Below are 20,180 nucleotides of genomic sequence, written 5' to 3'. Positions count from 1 at the left end.
TGTTGGTAGTTCTCAGCTCTGGGTGCATAGCAAAATAACACGAGAAACTTTCTAAAAATACCAAGCCCAGGGTGGGATCTAGGCATCTGGATTTTTGTGTCTGCATTTGTGCGGGATACCTACTTGTTTTCTTTTGTTGCAATGGATTATTGTGTTTTTGGTATCAAAATAATGCGGGTCTCATAAAAGATTTGGAAACTGTTTCTACTCTCTCTCTCTCTTTTTTTAATCTCTCAAAGAGTTAGCATAGAAATGCAATTATTTCTTCTTTAAATGTTTAGAATTCACCAGAATAGCTTTCTGCATGAGGAGCTTTCTGTTTTGGAAGGCTTAAAAATACAGAGTTAGTTTCTGTGATGGATATGGGCCTATGGAGGTTACCTGTTTGTTCTTGCATGAGCTGTAATGGCGGGTGTTTTTCAAGGAGTGGTTTGTGTCTGTCCAGTTCATTTCAGTTGTAAATTTATGGACTTTATAACATTTCCTCATTTCTGTCATGTTTATTGAATGCATGGTTGATAACCCTTCTTTCATTCCTGATATTGGTAATTTGTGTCTTTTTCTTAGTCTGACTAGAGATTTATCAGTATTATTCATTTATTCAAAGAACCAGCTTTTGGTTTCATTAATTTTTCTCCGTTGTTTTTCTGTTTTTAATTTCACTGATTTCTGCTCTTAAGCATATTATTTTTTTCTTCTGCTTGTTTTGGGTTTAATTTGCTGTTCTTTTTCTAGTGTTCTTAAGATTATTGACTTGAGAACCATCTTTTCTAGCATAAGCCTGTTTAATATTTAAAAAGTGAGAAGTGCCCACACTGCCCTGCTTTCCTTTGGCTGCCTTCTTTCCATCCTGGACACAACCAGTGTTATTTTTTTCAACATCCTTTTCACAGAATGCTAGATAGCGTTAGAGCAATCATTTTGTTCCATGATTTGCCTTTTTTTTTTTTAACTTAGTAATCTATCTTGCATTTAAATCTTTATCTTTCACTATTATTTTTCATTCTTTTTATGATAGCATAAATAGCCAATCTTCTTTCAGTGGGCATTTAAGGATAGGGCCTGGGTCTTGGTATTTTTAATATTTTTGTTCTTTTTATGCATTTTATTTTTTATTTTTTTAATTAATTTTTTAATTTTTTTATAAACATATAATGTATTTTTATCCCCAGGGGTACAGGTCTGTGAATTGCCAGGTTTACACACTTCACAGCACTCATCATAGCACATACCCTCCCCAATGTCCATAACCCCACCACCCTCTCCCGACCGCCCCCACCCCCCAGCAACCCTCAGTTTGTTTTGTGAGATTAAGAGTCACTTATGGTTTGTCTCCCTCTGATCCCATCTTGTTTCATTTATTCTTTTTCCTACCCCCCAAACCCCCCATGTTGCGTCTCCACTTTCTCATATCAGGGAGATCATATGATAGTTGTCTTTCTCTGATTGACTTATTTCGCTAAGCATAATACCCTCTAGTTCCATCCACGTCGTTGCAAAAGGCAAGATTTCATTTCTTTTGATGGCTGTTTTTATGCATTTTATTATGAAAAATTTTATGCATGCCATTTATATATCTTAAATGTCTTTTAACCTGTGGGTTTCCCTTCATTTTCCACCTTAAACCGTTAGCTGTGTCCAGTAATGGTAACCTTCACTTTCCAGGATTCATTTTTTAAACAGCTTTTTTTTTTTTTTAAGATTTTATTTATTTATTTGACAGAGAGAGAGAGATCACAAGTAGGCAGAGAGACAGGCAGAGAGAGAGAGGGGGAGGCAGGCTTCCCACTGAGCAGAGAGCCCGATGCGGGGCTCGATCCCAGGACTCTGGGATCATGACCTGAGCCGAAGGCAGAGGCTTTAACCCACTGAGCCACCCAGGCTCCCCCTTTTTAAACAGTTTCTATTGGGATTTAGGAAATGCCTACAGAAGGAGACCTAAAATGAAGCATAGTGTGACATGTCACCTTGGAGCCCATGCCGCATGTACGCACTCCGGTGGGAGGGAGGCAGGGTACTGTCAGACCCGGGAGCCCCTGGTGTGTTCCTTTCTGTCACCCCTTTCCTTTCTCCCAGAGGTCATTGGTAGCCTGAATTTTATGGAAACCTCTTCTAAGATTGTTTTTTACTTTCTTCTGGATATTCTCACATCATGAAATCAGTGTCTACAAAAAAATATTTGAGCAAGTTTATCTTAAAAAATGTCCTTCGCTCTGCATCAAGGCTTCATCTACTGTTGGTGTACTTCGTCTTCGTTCTTGCTCTGCTGGTCATTGGGCTTGCCTCCTCGCACTCAGGGCTTCATGAATGTTCTCTCTGTTGCTTCTTCTTTCTGGGCCTCTTTACTTCAAGGATAGAAACTGCATCCATCAGGGTTCTTAGCTGTAGGCAATAGAAGCCACCTCTGGCTAATCTGTTAAAAGGATCTGTGTGACCCGCAGACTCCCTGAGAAGGTTGGGAAAGTGGGCTTGATGACCACACTGCCAAGCAAAATATACCTCACGATTGTGTCACAAAACGGGTCTCACGGAGACACGTCTGCCGCCTCTCCGGGCCACAGACACTGTTGCCTGTGCTCCGAATGCCGTGGCCACTGGGCTGCGGCGCTGCCAGGGGGAGTCCATCTCGGCTGCCTCAGGAAGCTGGATGGAAGCCCTCCCAGTGTGGCCAGGTGGTCCAGCTTCTAAAAGTTAATCGTTTTCTGTGTGGTCTCAAGTGGGTGCATCTTGTTGGTGGAGCTTGTGGCATGTGGTCATGTCTTAGTGTTGAAGAAAATGGGAAGGCAGACAGGCGAGGTTTTCTTTTCTTCCTCCTTCACACTCTGGTGGTGGGACGTGTCTTGGTCTCAGAAGATAGGGCATGCTTAAATACAGACTTGGCATTTAGGTGGTTGGTGACCAAAAAGAAATGTCCACCATTAAAGTTCTGTATCAGTCTTAGAAATCCATTCCCTTTCCTAGTTGATGTTCTTTGTAGCTACTCATGTTGCTTATACAGCACCATGGGTATTTGACTTGGGTGTAGTGCTTCTGTTGGCAGGTGCCCTATAAGATGTGCAGCAGTTATCTGTATTTCTAGAGAACTATATATTTTAAAAACCCCATTCTGGGGTGCCTGGCTGGCTCAGTCAGTAGAGCATGCAACTCTTGATCTCTGGGTTGTGAGTTTGAGCCCCACGTTGTGTGTGGGGAGATCACTTAAAAATAAGATCTTTAAAAGGTAAAATAAAAACCCCATCCTAATTTTTTTTCATTGTAGGGATTCCTGTTTTATCTTACGAATAACCTTAGTTAGGTGTAATAGGTGAAAATCGGACTGTAACAAACATCAGTATTTCCTGGAGATCTTTGCACTGCGAACCTTCAGGCTCATGGACCATTTGTCTTCCAGGTGTGCTCTTACTGTATAAAAGTTTTGGAAAATGGAAGACACTCTATTGGGAACATTGGTAAAGATACATAGGATGACACTTGCTTTTCAAAACTAAGATGGTACAATTCTCTTTATTGTAAAGCTATGTTACTGTGAAACTTTGTACGCACATGCTTCATAAAGTGAACACAAAAGCCCTTGTTCGTTTGCATGTGATGACTTTAAAATCTGGCTAGTGAAGTTTTCACCTGCTGTGAAACCAGGGCGTGCTGAACGGACGGAGGACGTTCGGCACGGTGGACGTGTTAGGTCAGGGGGCCTTGCTGACTTTGCCTTGGCTCTGCACGTGATGTGCAATCTTGTTCTGGATAATTCATATATGTTCCACATTTCATCTTTCCAGTCACTGAAAAAGAATTAATATTACCATCCTTTCCCTTCCACTCTCTCACAGTGGTGGCCTGGGAGGATCTGAGACAGAGATATCAAGCTTCTTAGGATAAACACATGGTGTCACATAAACCTGTCACAGTAAAAACAAAGATGAATGTAATATAAAATCTTTATAGCAGTGTGCACCCTGTGGGTTTAGTACATAACAATAAACTATTGTTATCATGGTGGGAGGACACATTTCTGAATTATTCAAACAAGGTGATGCCTCAGTTTTGAATGCTGAAAACAACTCAGCTGTGGATTTCATGGGCGAAATTTACTTCTGGTTCATCCATTTGGCCTCTGTGTACAAGCCAGTAGAAACTTCTTTGCAGAATGTTTGTAAAGCTCCTTTCCAAATAATTCAGGTAGTTTTAACACTATTTGCCTAACATACACGAGAGCTTATTTCTACAAAGGAAAAAACCCCAAGGTTTCTAAAAATCCAAGGTAATATTGTAGCATATTAGGGTAAGAGTCAGCTTACTAATTGCTTGATATTTAGTGATACCTTTGATTGCTTTTGTGGTTCCAGATAGCAATTGTCTCTAATATAATTTATTTTGCAGTGAGGGCCGAGGCAAGTTGACCGTATTTTCAGTTAAAGCTATGTTAGCAACCATGTGTGGTGGAAAAATGCTGGACAAATTGAGATGTAAGTACTTTCCCATTATTTGAAAAATTGTATCTTGAAATCAGGACCTTTGAACAGTTTTAAGTTAATGTTTTCAGAATTTTGGATGATGCTATATTGAACTTTTCTGTTTGTGCTACATCGTTCGCTTTGTAGCAGCTGGCTCAGAGTATGTACGTTATGCCACCTACTGTTGAGACGGAAAAATTGGTTGAATTAATTTGTTTAGTTTGTTTTTTTTTGGGGGGGATAAAGCAATGAAACTGAAGAGATTCAGAACAGTAATGTTGACCTTAAAAAAGTCTTTTCTTTCTCTGTCTTTTTTTTTTCTTTTAATTAACATATAATGTATTATTTGCTTCAGGGGTACAGGTCTGTGAATCACCAGGCCTACACATTTCATAGCACTCACCGTAGCACATACCTTCCCCAATGTCCATAACCCAACCACCCTATCTCCCCCGCCACCCCCCAGCAACCCTCAGTTTGTTTCATAAGATTAAGAGTCTCTTATAGTTTGTCTCCCTTGTTTCACTTTAAAAAGTCTTTTTTTTTTTTAAGATTTTGTTTATTTATTTGACAGAGAGAGAGAGAGAGAGAAATCACAAGTAGGCAGAGAGAGAGAGGGGGAAGCAGGCTCCCTGCTGAGCAGAGAGCCTGATTCAGGGCTCCATCCCAGAACCCTGAGACCGTGACCTGAGCCGAAGGCAGAGGCTTAACCCACTGAGCCACCCAAGCGCCCCTAAAAAGTCTTTTATTTTTTTTATTTTATTTATTTTATTTTTTTTAAAGATTTTATTTATTTATTTGACAGACAGAGATCACAAGTAGGCAGAGAGGCAGGCAGAGAGAGAGGTGGAGGCAGGCTCCCTGCGGAGCAGAGAGCCCGATGCGGGGCTCAATCCCAGGACCCTGGGATCATGACCTGAGCTGAAGGCAGAGGCTTAACCCCCTGAGCCACCCAGGCACCCCCCTAAAAAGTCTTTTAAAAATGCTTTCCATATGATCAAAATTTTGCTTGCAGATGATTATGTTGAGTGCTTTTTGGTAGAAAATACATATGGTTATTTTTACCAGGTTTGGTCAAGATTAGCCCTTTTTAAAATAAATATATTCTTCATCGGGTGATATTTACTGTGATTAAACTTTTCCTTAGTAGCTTAGAGTTAAGCTCAGTTATTTAGAAATTTAGAGCCTGTTTTTTTGCTTCTTTTTTTGTTGTTGTTCAGTTACTTTTCCTAAATCTTTTCTTACTGTTGGCCATCTTGTCATTTTACTGTTCCTTAGATACTGTAAGATTAAATGAAATCAAAGGACATGAAGTTCAGAGTTATTTAATTTTTTTGTTTATGGTTTTCATTTATTCATTCATTAGATAGTTACTAAGATATGCCAAGCATTGTGCTAAGTGCTTTACATATATTTTCTCACTGAATGCTTAAATTTCTTTGAGCAGCAGGTGGTATATTCTCCATTTTATAGATGAGTTAACTGAGGGTGCGAAACTGGGATTTCAGCTCAGGCTGTCTAGCTTCCTGGCCCTGTTCTAAGCTACTTTGTTGTGCTCCATAGACTAATCCTGTAATGGGAGGCACACTCGTGATACAGTACAGTGATCAAAGTGCCACGCTGTAAGGAAGAAACTCTGGCAGGTTTCAGGGAGGTGAGATTGAAGTTGTGGGTTTTAATGAAGTGTTGAGATACCCTAAGAATTGCTTTGTTGAAACTGGGTCATCTGTCCTATATAGCATTGCTCATGGACTGGATTTTCATGATCGCATCTCCATGATGCTCTTCTGTGTCCCACATTTTTTGTTTTAATTGGAAGATCTAGAGGCTTGGTCAGATTTAAGCACAGGCTTTTGGGCCAGATGACTTGATAGGTACATTTATTTTCTGTGCTTTTTCTTATATGTTACCATGACATCGAAAGTTGGAAAGCTGGATGGCTCACCGGATATAGATATAAATATTCTAAAGGATTAAGGTCTTAGATAATGTGTTTGGTCAGCTGTTATCTGGTTTATCTTCATTTCAATTCAGCTGCAGTGTAAAACAAGTTTTTAGTAATAAAACAGTTTTATTAAATACTCTTCTGAGTATTTTTCACATGGTATCTCAAAATACTAGGCTGAAATTTCGTAGTATTTTCTTAATTCTAGCACAGTGTTTGCCTGAGGAAGATAATATAATATGGATGAAATTGTATTTCATTCAAACACAAAGAAAAAGAAAGTTGGAATTTTATCTGTTTTTAATGGTAGTGACACCAGGTAAAGAATATACATTGCTATCTTTACTAGTACTGGAGAAAGTGGCTGAAAAGTGGAAAATTGGTGATATAACTGCATGGTGGGTAACTCTGGAGTCTGTAAGTTTCTGTGGTTAAATCTGCCACATTTACATCATTGAGCTGGGACCTGGCACAGAGTAAGTGCCAAAATTTTGCCAAATAGCATTTGTTGATTGAGTCCTAAAATTACTGCAGTTCTCTGTGGTACTGTTAGTGAAAAAGTGCAAATTTTAGTATTGTGTGAAACGTGGAAGGGATCCAGGTGATGGCAGGGTTTTTGTTGTTGTTGTTTTAGTGTGGCTTTTGAAGCTCTTGGAGAAATACAAGTGACCAGTATTCAGGTGATAACAGAGGGCACATGCCCAGGCCAGCGTGACAGGTCTGTGTGCTCAGAATGCCAGATCACTCACTGCACATCAGATGCGGGTGGATGAGACACCAACCATGCTAGCTCACTAATTACCGTGTTCATATCATGCAGAGAGATTTAAAATATGGTTTCCTTATCGTTTTCACATTCAAAATTATAGTTCTTGACCATCTGTGGCTATGTTTCATTATTTTTGTTGTACTAATTATCTTGGCTCGAAAATGAGATGTTTAACATAAGGAAAATTTGCAGGTATTGAGGCCTGTCTCCACTTCTTAATTTTAATCATGCAGAGTGGAAACCCGTTTACATGTGGTCTGTCTGTCCTAATGGACATACAGAGCTCACTGGTTATAACTTACATATTTTTCATAGCTCAGGGATGTCATCTTCTGCTGCATTTGGGGATAATTGTGAGGCTCTGGGTTATTTGTCCCTTCTGATGTTTTCAGACAGCTACTTTCTCCATTCTTGAGCTTTTTGTTGGTGGTGGCAACAGTGGTGATGGTGTGTGTGTGTCCCCTTTATCACTGATAAATGCGACAGGATTATCAGAGTATCAGTCTCTAGAAATCTCTCTTTCCTTCTGTTTTACATTTAACATGGAGAAAACACAAGCAAATTTCTGAGCATTCTATTTAAGGTTTGAGTGGAGGTGACTGGAGCTTTTGTTGTGGGATTGGCAGTTTGGGTGCTGTAGGAATCCTTTTCTCTCTGGCTTTCCCGGTCCCAGCTGTGTCCTGCTTAGTTGCGATGGCCGAAGTGTAGCACAGACGGAAGTGAGCTAGAGCACCGGACTGCGCTGTGGCCTTTCTTCACCACCTTCTCTTGGCGTGTTCCATTGACTTAGTTCTTGTTTTCTCCATCTTCCCGCCCCTGACCGCGCTTTCCGCTGTTACCTCTGTTAATGTTCCTTTTAAGTGAGCTTTTCATGTTTATGTAATACAACTTCATGTTTCTACTTTTCTTCCTCTTATTTTGATTTTTTTGCACTTTACCTTTTTTTTTTTTTTTTTTTTAAGGATTTTTTAAACATGTGTTTGAAGAGAGAGACACAGTGATAGAGGGAACACAAGCAGGGGGAGTGGACGAGTGAGAAGCAGGCTTTCCCGCCAAGCCGGGAGCCCGATGTGGGGCTCCATCCCAGGACTCTGGGATCATGACCTGAGCTGAAGGGAGACGTTTAACGACTGAGCCACCAGGCGCCCCTGCACTTTACCTTTTATTTTAGAATTTTTTCCCCTGTAATTTTCTCCCCTCCCCCTTTTTTATTTGGTATATTTTTGTTTGCTTGTTTTGGGGTCAAGACAGCATTTAGAATAACTTAACCAATATTTGTACTTTAAGCTTGAAATATTTCTTGATTAGATTTTTCAGGTCTCTCTTAAAAGAGTTTCTGTCCCCAGCGAGTGCTCATTTATAGAAATAATTCACTGTTGTAGCCATTAGGGACCATATTCTAGATTCACAGTTAACGTAGGGTCAGATTCTAAATACCAGTGATTTACAATAAGAATACAGAATTTAATTATAAGCATGATCAAAACTCAGTAATGTCAGAAACCCTAAAAATAACTCAGAGGACAAAATCTATAGGCTGTAAAGCCCATTATTTATGATTTGTCACTTAATTGTCATTAAATTTATGTGATTTATTTACTTTGTCCAATTCTGCTATTTGTTTTCTAAGAAACTTAGTCTCTTATTCAGACGTCATCTGTCTTGCATTAAAAGATAGGAGCATATGATTCATGTAGTTGATTTTTAAATTCTTTAAAAACCTGGTGCTACCATTTGAAGGACGGTCTAACAGTGTATATCAGGAAGGCTGTAAAAATACCCATATCCACTGACTCAGTCTATTTCTTGAGTTTACCCAGAGGAATTAATTAGAGTGCACCCTAAATTTTATGTATATTTGTCACGGCATTTTTTATCATATGTGAAAACTTGAGACAGTGTGCAAAACTCAGAGCTCAGTTATAGCAGGATCCGCACATGACTTCCTATAATGTTTTCAAAAACAGGTTTCACATCAAAATGCATAAATGTAATATAATTTTAGACAAAAATTTGTTATGCACATAGAAAAAGAAAGAAATAGTATACCAAATGATAACAGATATTTTTTCTGGGTTGTAGCATAAGAATGTCTTTGTGGTTTTGATAGACCACACTTTGAGTAGCTGGAGAAAAGAGGATATGAGCTGCTGCTTGTGCTCAGAACTGGCAGTTCTCACCGAATTTCCATCGTGCTTCCTTGCTGTTGCACTAACAGACTGTAGAGAGGCCATCCTTTGCAGCTATAATTAAACGGATCCACCCGTTCAAAATTTAGCCTCCTCTGCAATAGTCTCTCCACTGCTTGTCACTGCAGAGTCCCCCCGGCTGGTTTCTGCTAACGATCCCTTCTTGTCATTAGACAGAAATGATGGTTGAATCTCAATGAGTGAGGTTCACGTTTGCATTTCTCCTATAACCAAAATGTTCTAGAACTGGAAGCAAGTAAGAAATAAGTCCTAAATCAGTATTTTATCAATAAGAAGAGAAAGAAAAACAAAACCAAGGGAGGACTTGAGACTTGTCTGAAGTAGTTACTGGCTGAGTCAGCTCCGCGGAGAGGCCCAAGGCGTGAAGGATGTAGGAATATTCATGAGTTTGGGAATAAAATATTCACTTGGATTTGGTTACATATAGGTATTTATAAATGTGCAGATGTATATACATGTTTTTGTGGGTTAGATTACATAGTTGGTAGAAAGATGATAGGCTGGGAGAGTCAGTTACCAGAGAAAGCTAACATATAAAAGAAAACGGTATTCGGTTTATAGACTTCACTTTATTGTAAACAACCCTACCATCTTACAAAAGTAAGTGATCTGTTATGGGGGGAGAAAAAAGTGTTGATAGATGCAGTGAGTAAAACCAGGGTCATTATCACCAGAAGAAGAAAAAAAAAATGGAAGCATGTGTGATGATGATAGAATGGTAGCATTATTTTGCCATTACACAAAGGACAGAATATTTTTGTAAAGTGTGTATACATAAGTATTAGGGACTTGATTGTGGGTTTTTCACAAGTGAGAAAGCCTACATTTTTTTCTGGAAACAACTAATGGGGAATTAGCATACCTTCTAGCAGAGGTGTATAAATAGAAAGAGAATTACTGGGGAAATTAACCAGAGTTCTGGGGGGAAATTTAGTCCCTTGATGCCAGAAGGGTTGAGGGCTTTAATTAGAGAACTAGTTAAAATTTTTTATTAAATTTTATTGTCTTTTATTTATTTCTTTGGTGAGATCTTTTTATTTGTGTGTAGTAAATCACACCAGCTTTCATTGTTATACTTCATTTAAGATAAAAAAATTAGCAGGAATTTTATACTGTTTTTCTTACAGATAAAAGAAGCCTAATCTTAAAAAAAAAAAAAAAATACCGTTGTAAACCAGTAACTCCGGAAATAATAAGTCACTATGCCTTCAATTTGTGTTCTAGATGTATTTCTCCTATTAAATCAGACAAAGAAACATGTTTCTGCTTGTTCTCTTGTAAATGTAATGTGACCGTATTAAGTTATAGTTTCTTTTTTAAGGAATTTTTAAAAAACTGGCTACTCTGAATATATTATTTAGCATGGTAACCAAGTGTAACAGAAAATAATACTTTTTTGAGGGGGATGTTAGTCATTTTATCATCCAGTCACTCCCTTTTATTCCTCTGAATGAGTCCGGTGTTGATTTGTTGGTGCGGATGTACACACAGATGTTTTTGTGGTTGTGAAACCGTAGATACATGTATTTATGTACTGAGTAGCATTAGTTTCCCATCTTGAATATTTCTACCATTTAGTTAGTGAGCACAATGTAATCACATGCTAACTTATCAGTTATGAATACATTGAGTGACAACAAAAAACTAACAGTGGCCGAAACACACTGGGATTTATTTTTCTCCCATAAAAATAAGCCCAGAGCCTGGTGAGTCAGAGTTGGTCCCATGACTCAAGGATGTCATCAGACACTCAGGTTCCATCCTCTTGTTCTGCTCACCGCGTGGCTTTCCTCCTTACGACCGTAAGTGATCGCTGGATGGGCCTCACATTCTCTTTCCAGGCAGGCAGAAGAGAGAAATGCCTCTGTTAGGAAAGCAGAAGCATTCCCAGAAATCCACTTTGGGGTTACATTGTACAAAAGAGACTGGGAAGTGATTTTTTTCAGTGGAGCACATTGCCATTCTCCGCACAGGGTTCAGCTGGGGAGCCAGCAGGGGAAAAGAGACAATGAGTCGTAGGCATCTAGCCACATCTCCTACGGATTCTTGTTTTCATTCAGGTTATTTTCCTCCTTGTAAGAATAGCACCCAGTTATTCAAAAATGAAACCACCATGTGCTCCCCTCCTTAAGGGCATCAATTCTTCACATACTTGGCAATATCTTCAAAGCTCTGTATCTTGAGCTATGGCCCTGCAGGATGGTTCTACCTGGACATTTGCTGGTTGGTTCAAATACACTTATGTACGAAGCTAAATATTTTTATCTTCATTTTTTTTTTGTCCAGTCAGGGTTGTCAGCATTTTCCCATACTAGCAAGGTAGAATAATCCTAACTTCTTAAATTCCTCTTATTCCCTAACCCAACCTGCCATCAGCTGTAGTTTCCTGCATTGAAATATCTTGGAGGTGACACCCCCCTCGCCCCACTGTCACTGCTGAAGTTCACACACTTGCTACCTCATTTGTGCATTATTCACAGGGTTTACTAGCTGATTTCTCCAATCCTGTTCTTCCTCTTTTATCCATTTTGCTGGTCATTAAGAGTCCAATTTTATTAAAACTTAGTGTTCTTAAATATTTCTCCCCTATGTAAGAGTTTCTAAACCAAATTCAGAGTGCTTTCCTCTTTAACTTTTCTTTCATAGCAGATACTTTTCTTAGTCTGTCTTTTTTTTTTTTTTTTTTAAGATTTTATTTATTTATTTGACAGAGAGAGACAGTGAGAGAGCAAACACAAGCAGGGGAAGCGGGAGAGGGAGAAGCAGGCTTCCTACCAAGCAGGGAATCCGATGCGGGGCTCAATCCTAGGACGCTGGGATCATGACCTGAGCTGAAGGCAGATGCTTAATGACTGAGCCACCTAGACACCCCTCTTATTCTGTCTTTATTTCCCTTTATTTCTCAGTCTAAATTAACTTTCTTGTTGAAGAATGCACTTAGTGCACTGTTTCCTGCTTCCCTCCCCTAACAAATGTAAGTGGCCATAGACGGGTTCCTCCTCTTCTCTGGTTGTGTCCTCCAGCGCCCACCTCCAGACTGTTTTGATCTCATCATTCCAAGTTCTACCTTTCAAGGCCTAGCTTCTAAAATCCTTTCTTTTTGAACTTTCTTGGCAATTCCTGCCTATGTGTTTTTGTAGTTGTTCTAAACTATATTTTGAAAAAGCTGTGTGGTATGATGGGATTTCTTTGGAGTCAGAGAAGTATAGCTTTAGATCTCGACTTAGGTACTTACCAACTTTTTTGCCTTAAGCAAATTGACCCTTCTAAGGTAGTTTCTTTATCTATAAAATTTAAGTAATTACAAGTACACACATACATCTTACCATTTTATGAGTGTAAAATGAGGTAATGTTTAGTAATGTATAGTAGTACTTAGTATTAGGGATTGTTGCTTGAAAACAAAACCCCAGGATAGTAGTGTCTTAATCAAAGAAAGAAAGTTGAAGTTTATTTTTCTCTTATATAAAAGAAGTCTCCAGGGGTGCCTGGTTGGCTCAATGGGTTAAAGCCTCTGCCTTTGGCTCAGGTCATGATCCCAGGGTCCTGGATCTAGCTGCGCATTGGGCTCTCTGCTTAGCAAGGAGCCTGCTTCCCTTCCTCTCTCACTGCCTGCCTCTCTGCCTACTTGTGATCTCTGTCAAATAAATAAATAAATAACCAACCAACCAGGACTGATATGGTAGTTCATCTGGGACCCAGACTTTCTCTACCTTTGTTTTCTACCCTTCTAGAGCATGATTTCTATATCAAAATTGCACTTGCCACATGTTCCAAGGTGGCTGCTGGAGCTCTAGCCATCATAACTACATTTCAGATAGTGAAAAGAGGGAGAGCATGACAGGGCAAAAAGGGCATGCTTTCCAGCTTAGTCAGCTTTCCTTAACCAGCCTTCTTGAGGTCCTTCAGAGCTCATCTATGGTAGTCTCAATGGCTGGTACTTAGTCACATGACCACCACTTGCTAAAAGGAGGCTGTACATTTTAATCTCTTAATTATTGGCTACATTGTTGCACAAAATAAAATAAATGTTACTAAGAAACAAGAAAATAATTCTGGGTGGGTATAGGCAGCCTTAGCCATGTTACTTGTGGTAACTTTGTGGTGCTTGACAAATACTGAGGCTTAGCAAGTATCTTTATGCCTCTATTCTTTCTGTTCCACTTAGTGTCAATTTATCACTTTATTCCTCTTTGCTTCATATCTAGCTTATTTTTTTCAGTTACACTGAAAGTTTCTTGGGGGCATAAAGACTGTATATCATGATTCTTTGTCGTGTTTCATAACACCTAACAGAGTGCTTGGCACTTGGAGCACATAGGAGAAACTTAATATGTATTTGTTAATTAATTGACTTTATTTTTCACTAGGACCACATAGTTCTTTTAGCCTCTCATTGACTCTCCCCACCCACCATGACTATTTTGTATTTTTTCTTCAACTACAGGGTAGCAGCTACCTAGGGAGGATACATTGCAGGCTTTCATTCCTTTGATAATTTCCTGTTTTGTTTGTTTTTTAAGATTCTCTTTATTTATTTGGCAGAGACCGTGAGAGAGGGAAACACAAGCAAGGGTGGGGGGTGGGAGAGAGAGCAGCAGGCTTCCCGCTGAGCAGGGAGCCTGATGGGGGCTCAGTCTCAGGACCCCGGGATCATGACCTGAGCTGACAGCAGACACTTAATGACTGAGCCACTGAGGTGCCCCAATTTCCCGTTTTCTAATGCCCAAAAAGTTACTCTGTGGAGTTGATATTCTAATATGTTATCTTTCTTTGGTTAATATATTTAAAATGTATTTGTTTTACACCTAGTGCTTGAAGATAAACACCTCAGATTAAACTGGAGGAAAAATGTGTATTTGTATGTAACATATATCAGTTACATATATATTTCTAGTATTCTTATTCATCATGAATATATGGAATAAGACTTTTCAAAATGCCACTGTTGGCAAGGCCTCAGGAAACGATTTTTCTGTGCATATTTAATTCACATTTATAAGGAAGCTCAGTGGTTTGAAAAAAGGCTTAGGTCACATTTCTTTGTCACAGTGATTTTGAGCTGCTAGTGATTTTTCTTTTTCTCCCCAACCATGGATGAGAGGAGAGGAAGAATTAACTGGAGAGAGGAGACTCTCTCCAAGAAGATAAAGAAATAGTATTACTGGAAATTTCTTTCCCATCTGCTTGAGTCAGACTTTATGGTAAAAATAAGATCTTATAGTATCAAAGTATCTTGGAATAGAAGAGTTTATAGGAGTTCTTTTTATTCTACTTTGGAACTCACTGAATGGAATATTTTAAACATGCTTTATGCTTCCTTCAAATTTATTCTGTCACAGGTATTCATTACATTATTAGCATATGAATATATAAATAGAATACAATTTCATTCCCCATAACCACTATGCTAATATATTCATACACCCAAACATGCGTATGTCTTATAGAAACACATATATAAATGCTAAGAGATAAAAGCATGCTGCTACAAATTCTTCTCAGAACAAAGTTAGTTATAAATAAAACAAAAAGTTAAATATCATCCAGTTATGCACATTCAAAAAGAGTAGGTAGGTAGATCTACATGAATGGTTATTTGGTTTGATGTTTAGGTATATATTAAGTGGGTGGGAGAGAGGGGCCTGGTCAGTAAAGTAACTGCACAGTATTAATAAGAAGGAGAATACATATTAACTAAAAATTGTAATAGCTTTATGATAATTTTTAATGATAATTTTTAATGATACTTTTTGACTGGTATACAAATGACAGAGAGTCATTTATTTATAAAAAGTTGATATTTCTTTCTAGTTTGACTTTATTTGGTTTTGTTCTCATAGATGTTTTCTCCCAGATGTCAGATTCCAATGGCTTAATGATATTTAGCAAGTTTGACCAGTTTCTGAAGGAAGTTCTGAAGCTCCCAACAGCTGTCTTTGAAGGGCCATCATTTGGTTACACAGAGCACTCAGTCCGCACCTGTTTTCCACAGCAGGTAAGGACAGTTTTGTAAAATTTAGGACTAGAAGAGCACTCATTCATCCCTCCACCTTGTATCAGATTTCACCAGATTTGTCCTAGTCTAGGGACATAAAGTCTTGAGCAGGGGAGAAAAAAGACCTTTAAGCGGGAGGGGCATGAAAAAGAGGGCCTATAAAAAATTCTTCTGAGAATTCTGGTTTGGGGGAGAAGGGAGTCTTTCCTGAAAAATGATAACGTCTGAAATATTTTAAGTTATTAAAATTTTAGAGAAAAGTGTTTAAGATGAAGTGTTTATATTATTGCTACTGGACATATATTACTCTCCTGAATGAGTTCTTTAAGCTGTGAAATACAGGAATTTTGGCATAAAACTCTATACAATACTGGACCGTTTTTTCCTGAGCACTGAAGACAAGGAATGCTACACAGCTCCCAGCTGCCAGCTCAGAATCCCTCAAGGGCACACTGTCGTTTTCATATGAAGGAAAGATAGATTGGGTTTCCTCTTTATTTGTGTGTCCTTGTGCAGTCCTGCCCTTGAGGTTGTATGTGTGAATTCCTGAGATCTTAACTGTGCCTCAGATAACTCCGAGCAGAGTGGATGTTGACTTTGGCTTCATCTATTCCAGTAGACATGCGATAAAAGGAACTTCATGCTAAACTTAGACATTATGGAAAGTGGGGAATTAAGAAAAAGTCTGTTAAAACTAATAAGTAAAAGATTAATGGAAGTAGGATAGTGACACAGTCTGAAAGTATCTCCCTATAAGATGTTCATTAATTATAAAAGGAAACATAGTAACCTTAGAAAGTTACTATGTTGTAATAGAGAAGCCTGTCAGATCCACATTAACCTAGCGATCAAAGTCCCTGTCACCACTAAAGAAAACAGACTGATATCCCTGCCCCCTGATTGGATGCACTGAGAAGTACCCAATGTCATTGCTGTGGGCCAGAAAAACACAAGCTGAGTCTCACCTTCCTTTTCTTGTTTTTCCCAATTTTTTTATGTTTAATTTTATTTTTTACAGTTTTATTGAGATGTAATTGACATATAACTTCGTAAAAGTTTAAGGTGTGCAATGTAATGATTTGATACTTGCATGTATTACAAAACAGTTATCCACAATAAATTTAATTAACATCTGTCCTGAGTCTCAATTTGAGGAAATGTCTGACAAACCCAAATGAAGGGATTTCTACAAAATAACTGACCTGCACACTTAAAAAATGTCAATGTCATGAAAGACAAAAAAAAAAAAAAAAAAGGAACCATTCTATGTCACAGGAGTCTAAGGAGAGAAAAACTCAATGCAGTTTATGATCCAGAATTTTCTTTTGTCATAAAGGACATTATTGGGACATTTGAAAAAAATCTGAATAAATTTTTAGTATTTTGTCATTAAATGTTAATTTACTGATTTTGATATTTGTATTAAATTATGTAAGAGAATATCCTTGTTTTTAAAAAATGTGATCTGAGGTATTTAAGGGCAAAGGGACATCCCTTCTGTGGTATTAACATTTGAGGTATCTGGGTAAACGGGAATTTTTTGGATAATCTTACCATCTTTCTGCAGGTCTAAATTTATTTAAAAATAAGAAGTTAACATATACAAAGAACAAATCTAAAGGTTTGAGAACTGAAAGCACATTGTAAACTAGATCCTCCTGACTGTGATACTTTGATTCACAAGAGCCAGAACCAACACACACATACTTTTTTTTACGTTTGAAGTTAAGGATTCTTATATATCTGAATTCAGACTTTCAAACAATATTTTATAGCTTGTTTAGAGATAACTCATTAGCTTTAGCACCAAAAGTGGTACTCATAACACCGGTGAGTTATTTTTTTACCACGTTCTGAGGAGATAATCTTTCCAAATTTGTATGCACTTGGGCTGATTGTTTTTGTGGAAATTTGTCACCATACGTTATTTTTTCCTCTGTGTAAATGACAGTATCAACTTTTAGCATATTAAAAATAGCTGTGTGCCTCAATTTATTCTAATATAGTTAGCACTCCCCCTCCCCCACACTGATATGCGTTAAATTTTTTTTAAATTATTATATTTATTAACATATAATGTGTTATTTGCCCCAGGGGTACAGGTCTGCTAATCATCAGGCTGACACACTTCACAGCACTCACCATAGCCCATGCCCTCCCCAGTGTCCATGACCCAACCACCCTAACCCTGCCGCCTCACCTCCCAGCAACCCACAGTTTGTTTTGTGAGATTAAGAGTCTCTTATGCATTTTTAAATAATGGGAGGCTGTCCATACGTTCCCTGGTACAGGAGTGCATTGCAGGTATGAAAATGCCCAGAAGCAAGGTGAGTGAGGGTGGGTATGGTAAAGAAACAGCAACCGTTTTTCATTTAGCATCATCTCACTGCTGCTGCGTTTGTAGTGCCCTGACGTCAAATGGTTGCCCCCACAATACTCTGGGGTAATCTTGTACATGAGGTACGTGTGGCTTTTCACACAAGATGCTTCCTGGAGGTTAGGCTAAACTTGATCAAGTTCTGGAATGCTACTACTGAGTGTCGGAATAGGGAAGGCGATTTATACAAAGAAGTGTCCATGAGGAAGGAGCTCTGACTAGTGGGTGACAGTCATGTGGGGTGCCAACCCAAAGTCACCTTAGATCTATTTGCAATGTGGGGACTATGAGGAGACTTTAGTATCGGAGCAGAAGTTTGAAATGTTGAAGAATGTACAAAAATTTCCAACTGTTAATCCTAAGAATGCTTTCTAGAATACTCCAGATTTCCTTATGCCTTTATTGTGAAGCCTTTGAACTCAAGAGCTGACTCTTGCTTCTTTTTTTTTTTTTTTTAAAGATTTTATTTATTTATTTGACAGACAGAGATCACACGTAGGCAGAGAGGTAGACAGAGAGAGAGGGGGAAGCAGGCTCCCCGCTGAGCAGAGAGCCTGATGCGGGGCTTGATCCCAGGACCCTGAGATCATGACCTGAGTTGAAGGCAGGGGCTTAACCCACTGAGCCACCCAGGCGCCCCTGACTCTTGCTTCTTATTTGCTTCAGATTCTTAGGAAAAAACTCAGTCTTTGAGTTTTTTTCAAGATTTCATTTATTCATTTGAGAGAGAGAGAGCATGGGTTGGGTTTTGGGGCAGAAGGAGAGGCACTGGGAGAGGGAGAAGGAGACTTCCCGCTGAGCAGGGAGCCTGATGAAGGGCTCAGTCCCAGGACCCAGAGATCATGACCTGAGCTGAAGGCAGACGCTTACCTTACTGAGCCACCCAGACGCCCCTCAGTCTGTGTTTTGTTATGTGCCAAATTTGGAAAAGTCAGAGAAGCTTATTTCAGTCTAGAGGAAACTTAAGTTTTCCTTGGTTTGGAGAGATGACCAAAAAAAAAAAAAAGAGCCTTAGAAGAAAAAGTACTTACTGCTAGAATGACCAAAAAAATGAGACTTTGAACAATGTTCCATGCAGCAGGAGTTAAATCCAATGATATTTGGGTTTCTTTTTGAAATGGTGTTTTCCCATATGCTTTGTTTTACTATGTATGTACTTTTTTAATGCAGAGTAACTCTCACACCCTCCAACGGAGAGAGAACAGTATCAGTGGGAGGTGGAAATTGCGCTGTAGGAAAATGCTAGGCAGTTTCCTAGCATTTTGACGTTCTGGGCTGAGCAAAGAAGTGATCACAATTAAAGAGAATGTAGGACTCTTTTAAGAAAGAAGTGGAACTCTTGCAGGCTTACCTTTCTTTAGTGAAAGAAGTGGCTGGTTTGGAGGGTTCATGAGCTGCTTCCTTTTCTGCAGTGTTATGGGGTGAAACTGTGGGTTCAGAGCTAGAGAGGTGAAGATATCATCTCCTGTCTCACACATCTGTGCTGCAAAAATTGACTGACAGAATGAGCTATCCCCTAGATCCAGTATTTAGTTTAGGGTTTTTTTTTTTTTTTTTTTTTTTTTAAGATTTTATTTATTTGACACAGAAAGAGGAAGCCCAAGCAGGGGGAGCAGCAGGGAGGTGGAGAAGCAGGCTCCCTGCTGAGCAAGGAGCCCCATGTGGGGCTTAATGTGGGGCTTGTGATAAAACTAATCTGTCTTGAAAGTTGTATGCCCTTATCATGAGGAAGGAAAAAAGTATTTCAGGATTTAAGACTGAAAGGTATCATCTGATAGTGACTTTTGTTAATGCCTGTGAAGATTTAATTGTGCTGGTAGTAGTGTTGCTGCTGTTTTGTTAGTCTTCTGTCCACAAGGGTGCCTGTGTTCTTAGGTTTGTGCCAACCCTGTTTTTCTCATGTACCTTATTATTTTTAAATCCACAGTTTTGCAGTATGTGCAATTTTCCATTAATGTGTGCATTGCATTACAGGAGAAATACTTGAATTTTTTTTAATGATATGAAGAAAATTACTTATTTATTTTAATATGGCCTTAATTCTTTTTTAGAAAACAGTTTTGCAAACTAACCTAAAATAAAAACACAACAAAGTTAAAAGCATTTATAAGTTAATTCAGCAGAACACATCAACTAGAACTCTCATACAAACCACTTTAGAAGAGGCTCTGGTGTTGGTTTCCTACAGACCTCAACAGATACCTACCTGTGATCTGGCAATTCTACTCTTAAGTTTTTCCCACATGAAAAACAAAACAAAACAAAACAAAACAAAAATTATGTGACAAAAAGATTTACAAGCATGCTTTTATCAGCCTCAGAAGCATCTGAGGTGTCCATAATAAACCACTGGAGTAAAGTTAATTCAAGAAATAATATGTTCAGGGGCGCCTGGGTGGCTCAGTCGTTAGGCGTCTGCCTTTGGCTCAG

At 38.7% G+C, this 20,180-nt stretch overlaps 1 protein-coding gene across 6 annotated transcripts in view; it reads left to right on the top strand.

The window, feature by feature from the left end:
- DTNB (dystrobrevin beta) overlaps window positions 1-20,180 on the top strand; it is a 231,742-nt gene that overhangs the window by 52,134 nt on the left and 159,428 nt on the right. For all 6 annotated transcript variants that reach the window (XM_032866980.1, XM_032866979.1, XM_032866978.1 and 3 more), the window contains 2 exons: window positions 4,378-4,463; window positions 15,219-15,373. In XM_032866980.1, coding sequence (XP_032722871.1) covers window positions 4,378-4,463; window positions 15,219-15,373 — 241 coding nt within the window. The remainder of the gene's footprint in view (window positions 1-4,377; window positions 4,464-15,218; window positions 15,374-20,180) is intronic.

This window comes from Lontra canadensis, unplaced genomic scaffold, assembly GCF_010015895.1.
Source record: "Lontra canadensis isolate GAN:19392208 unplaced genomic scaffold, GSC_riverotter_1.0 scaffold32, whole genome shotgun sequence".
Classification (NCBI taxonomy): Eukaryota; Metazoa; Chordata; class Mammalia; order Carnivora; family Mustelidae; genus Lontra; species Lontra canadensis.
The sequence above is the reverse complement of the archived record's forward strand: the minus strand, read 5'-3'. Positions and strand labels throughout refer to the sequence as shown.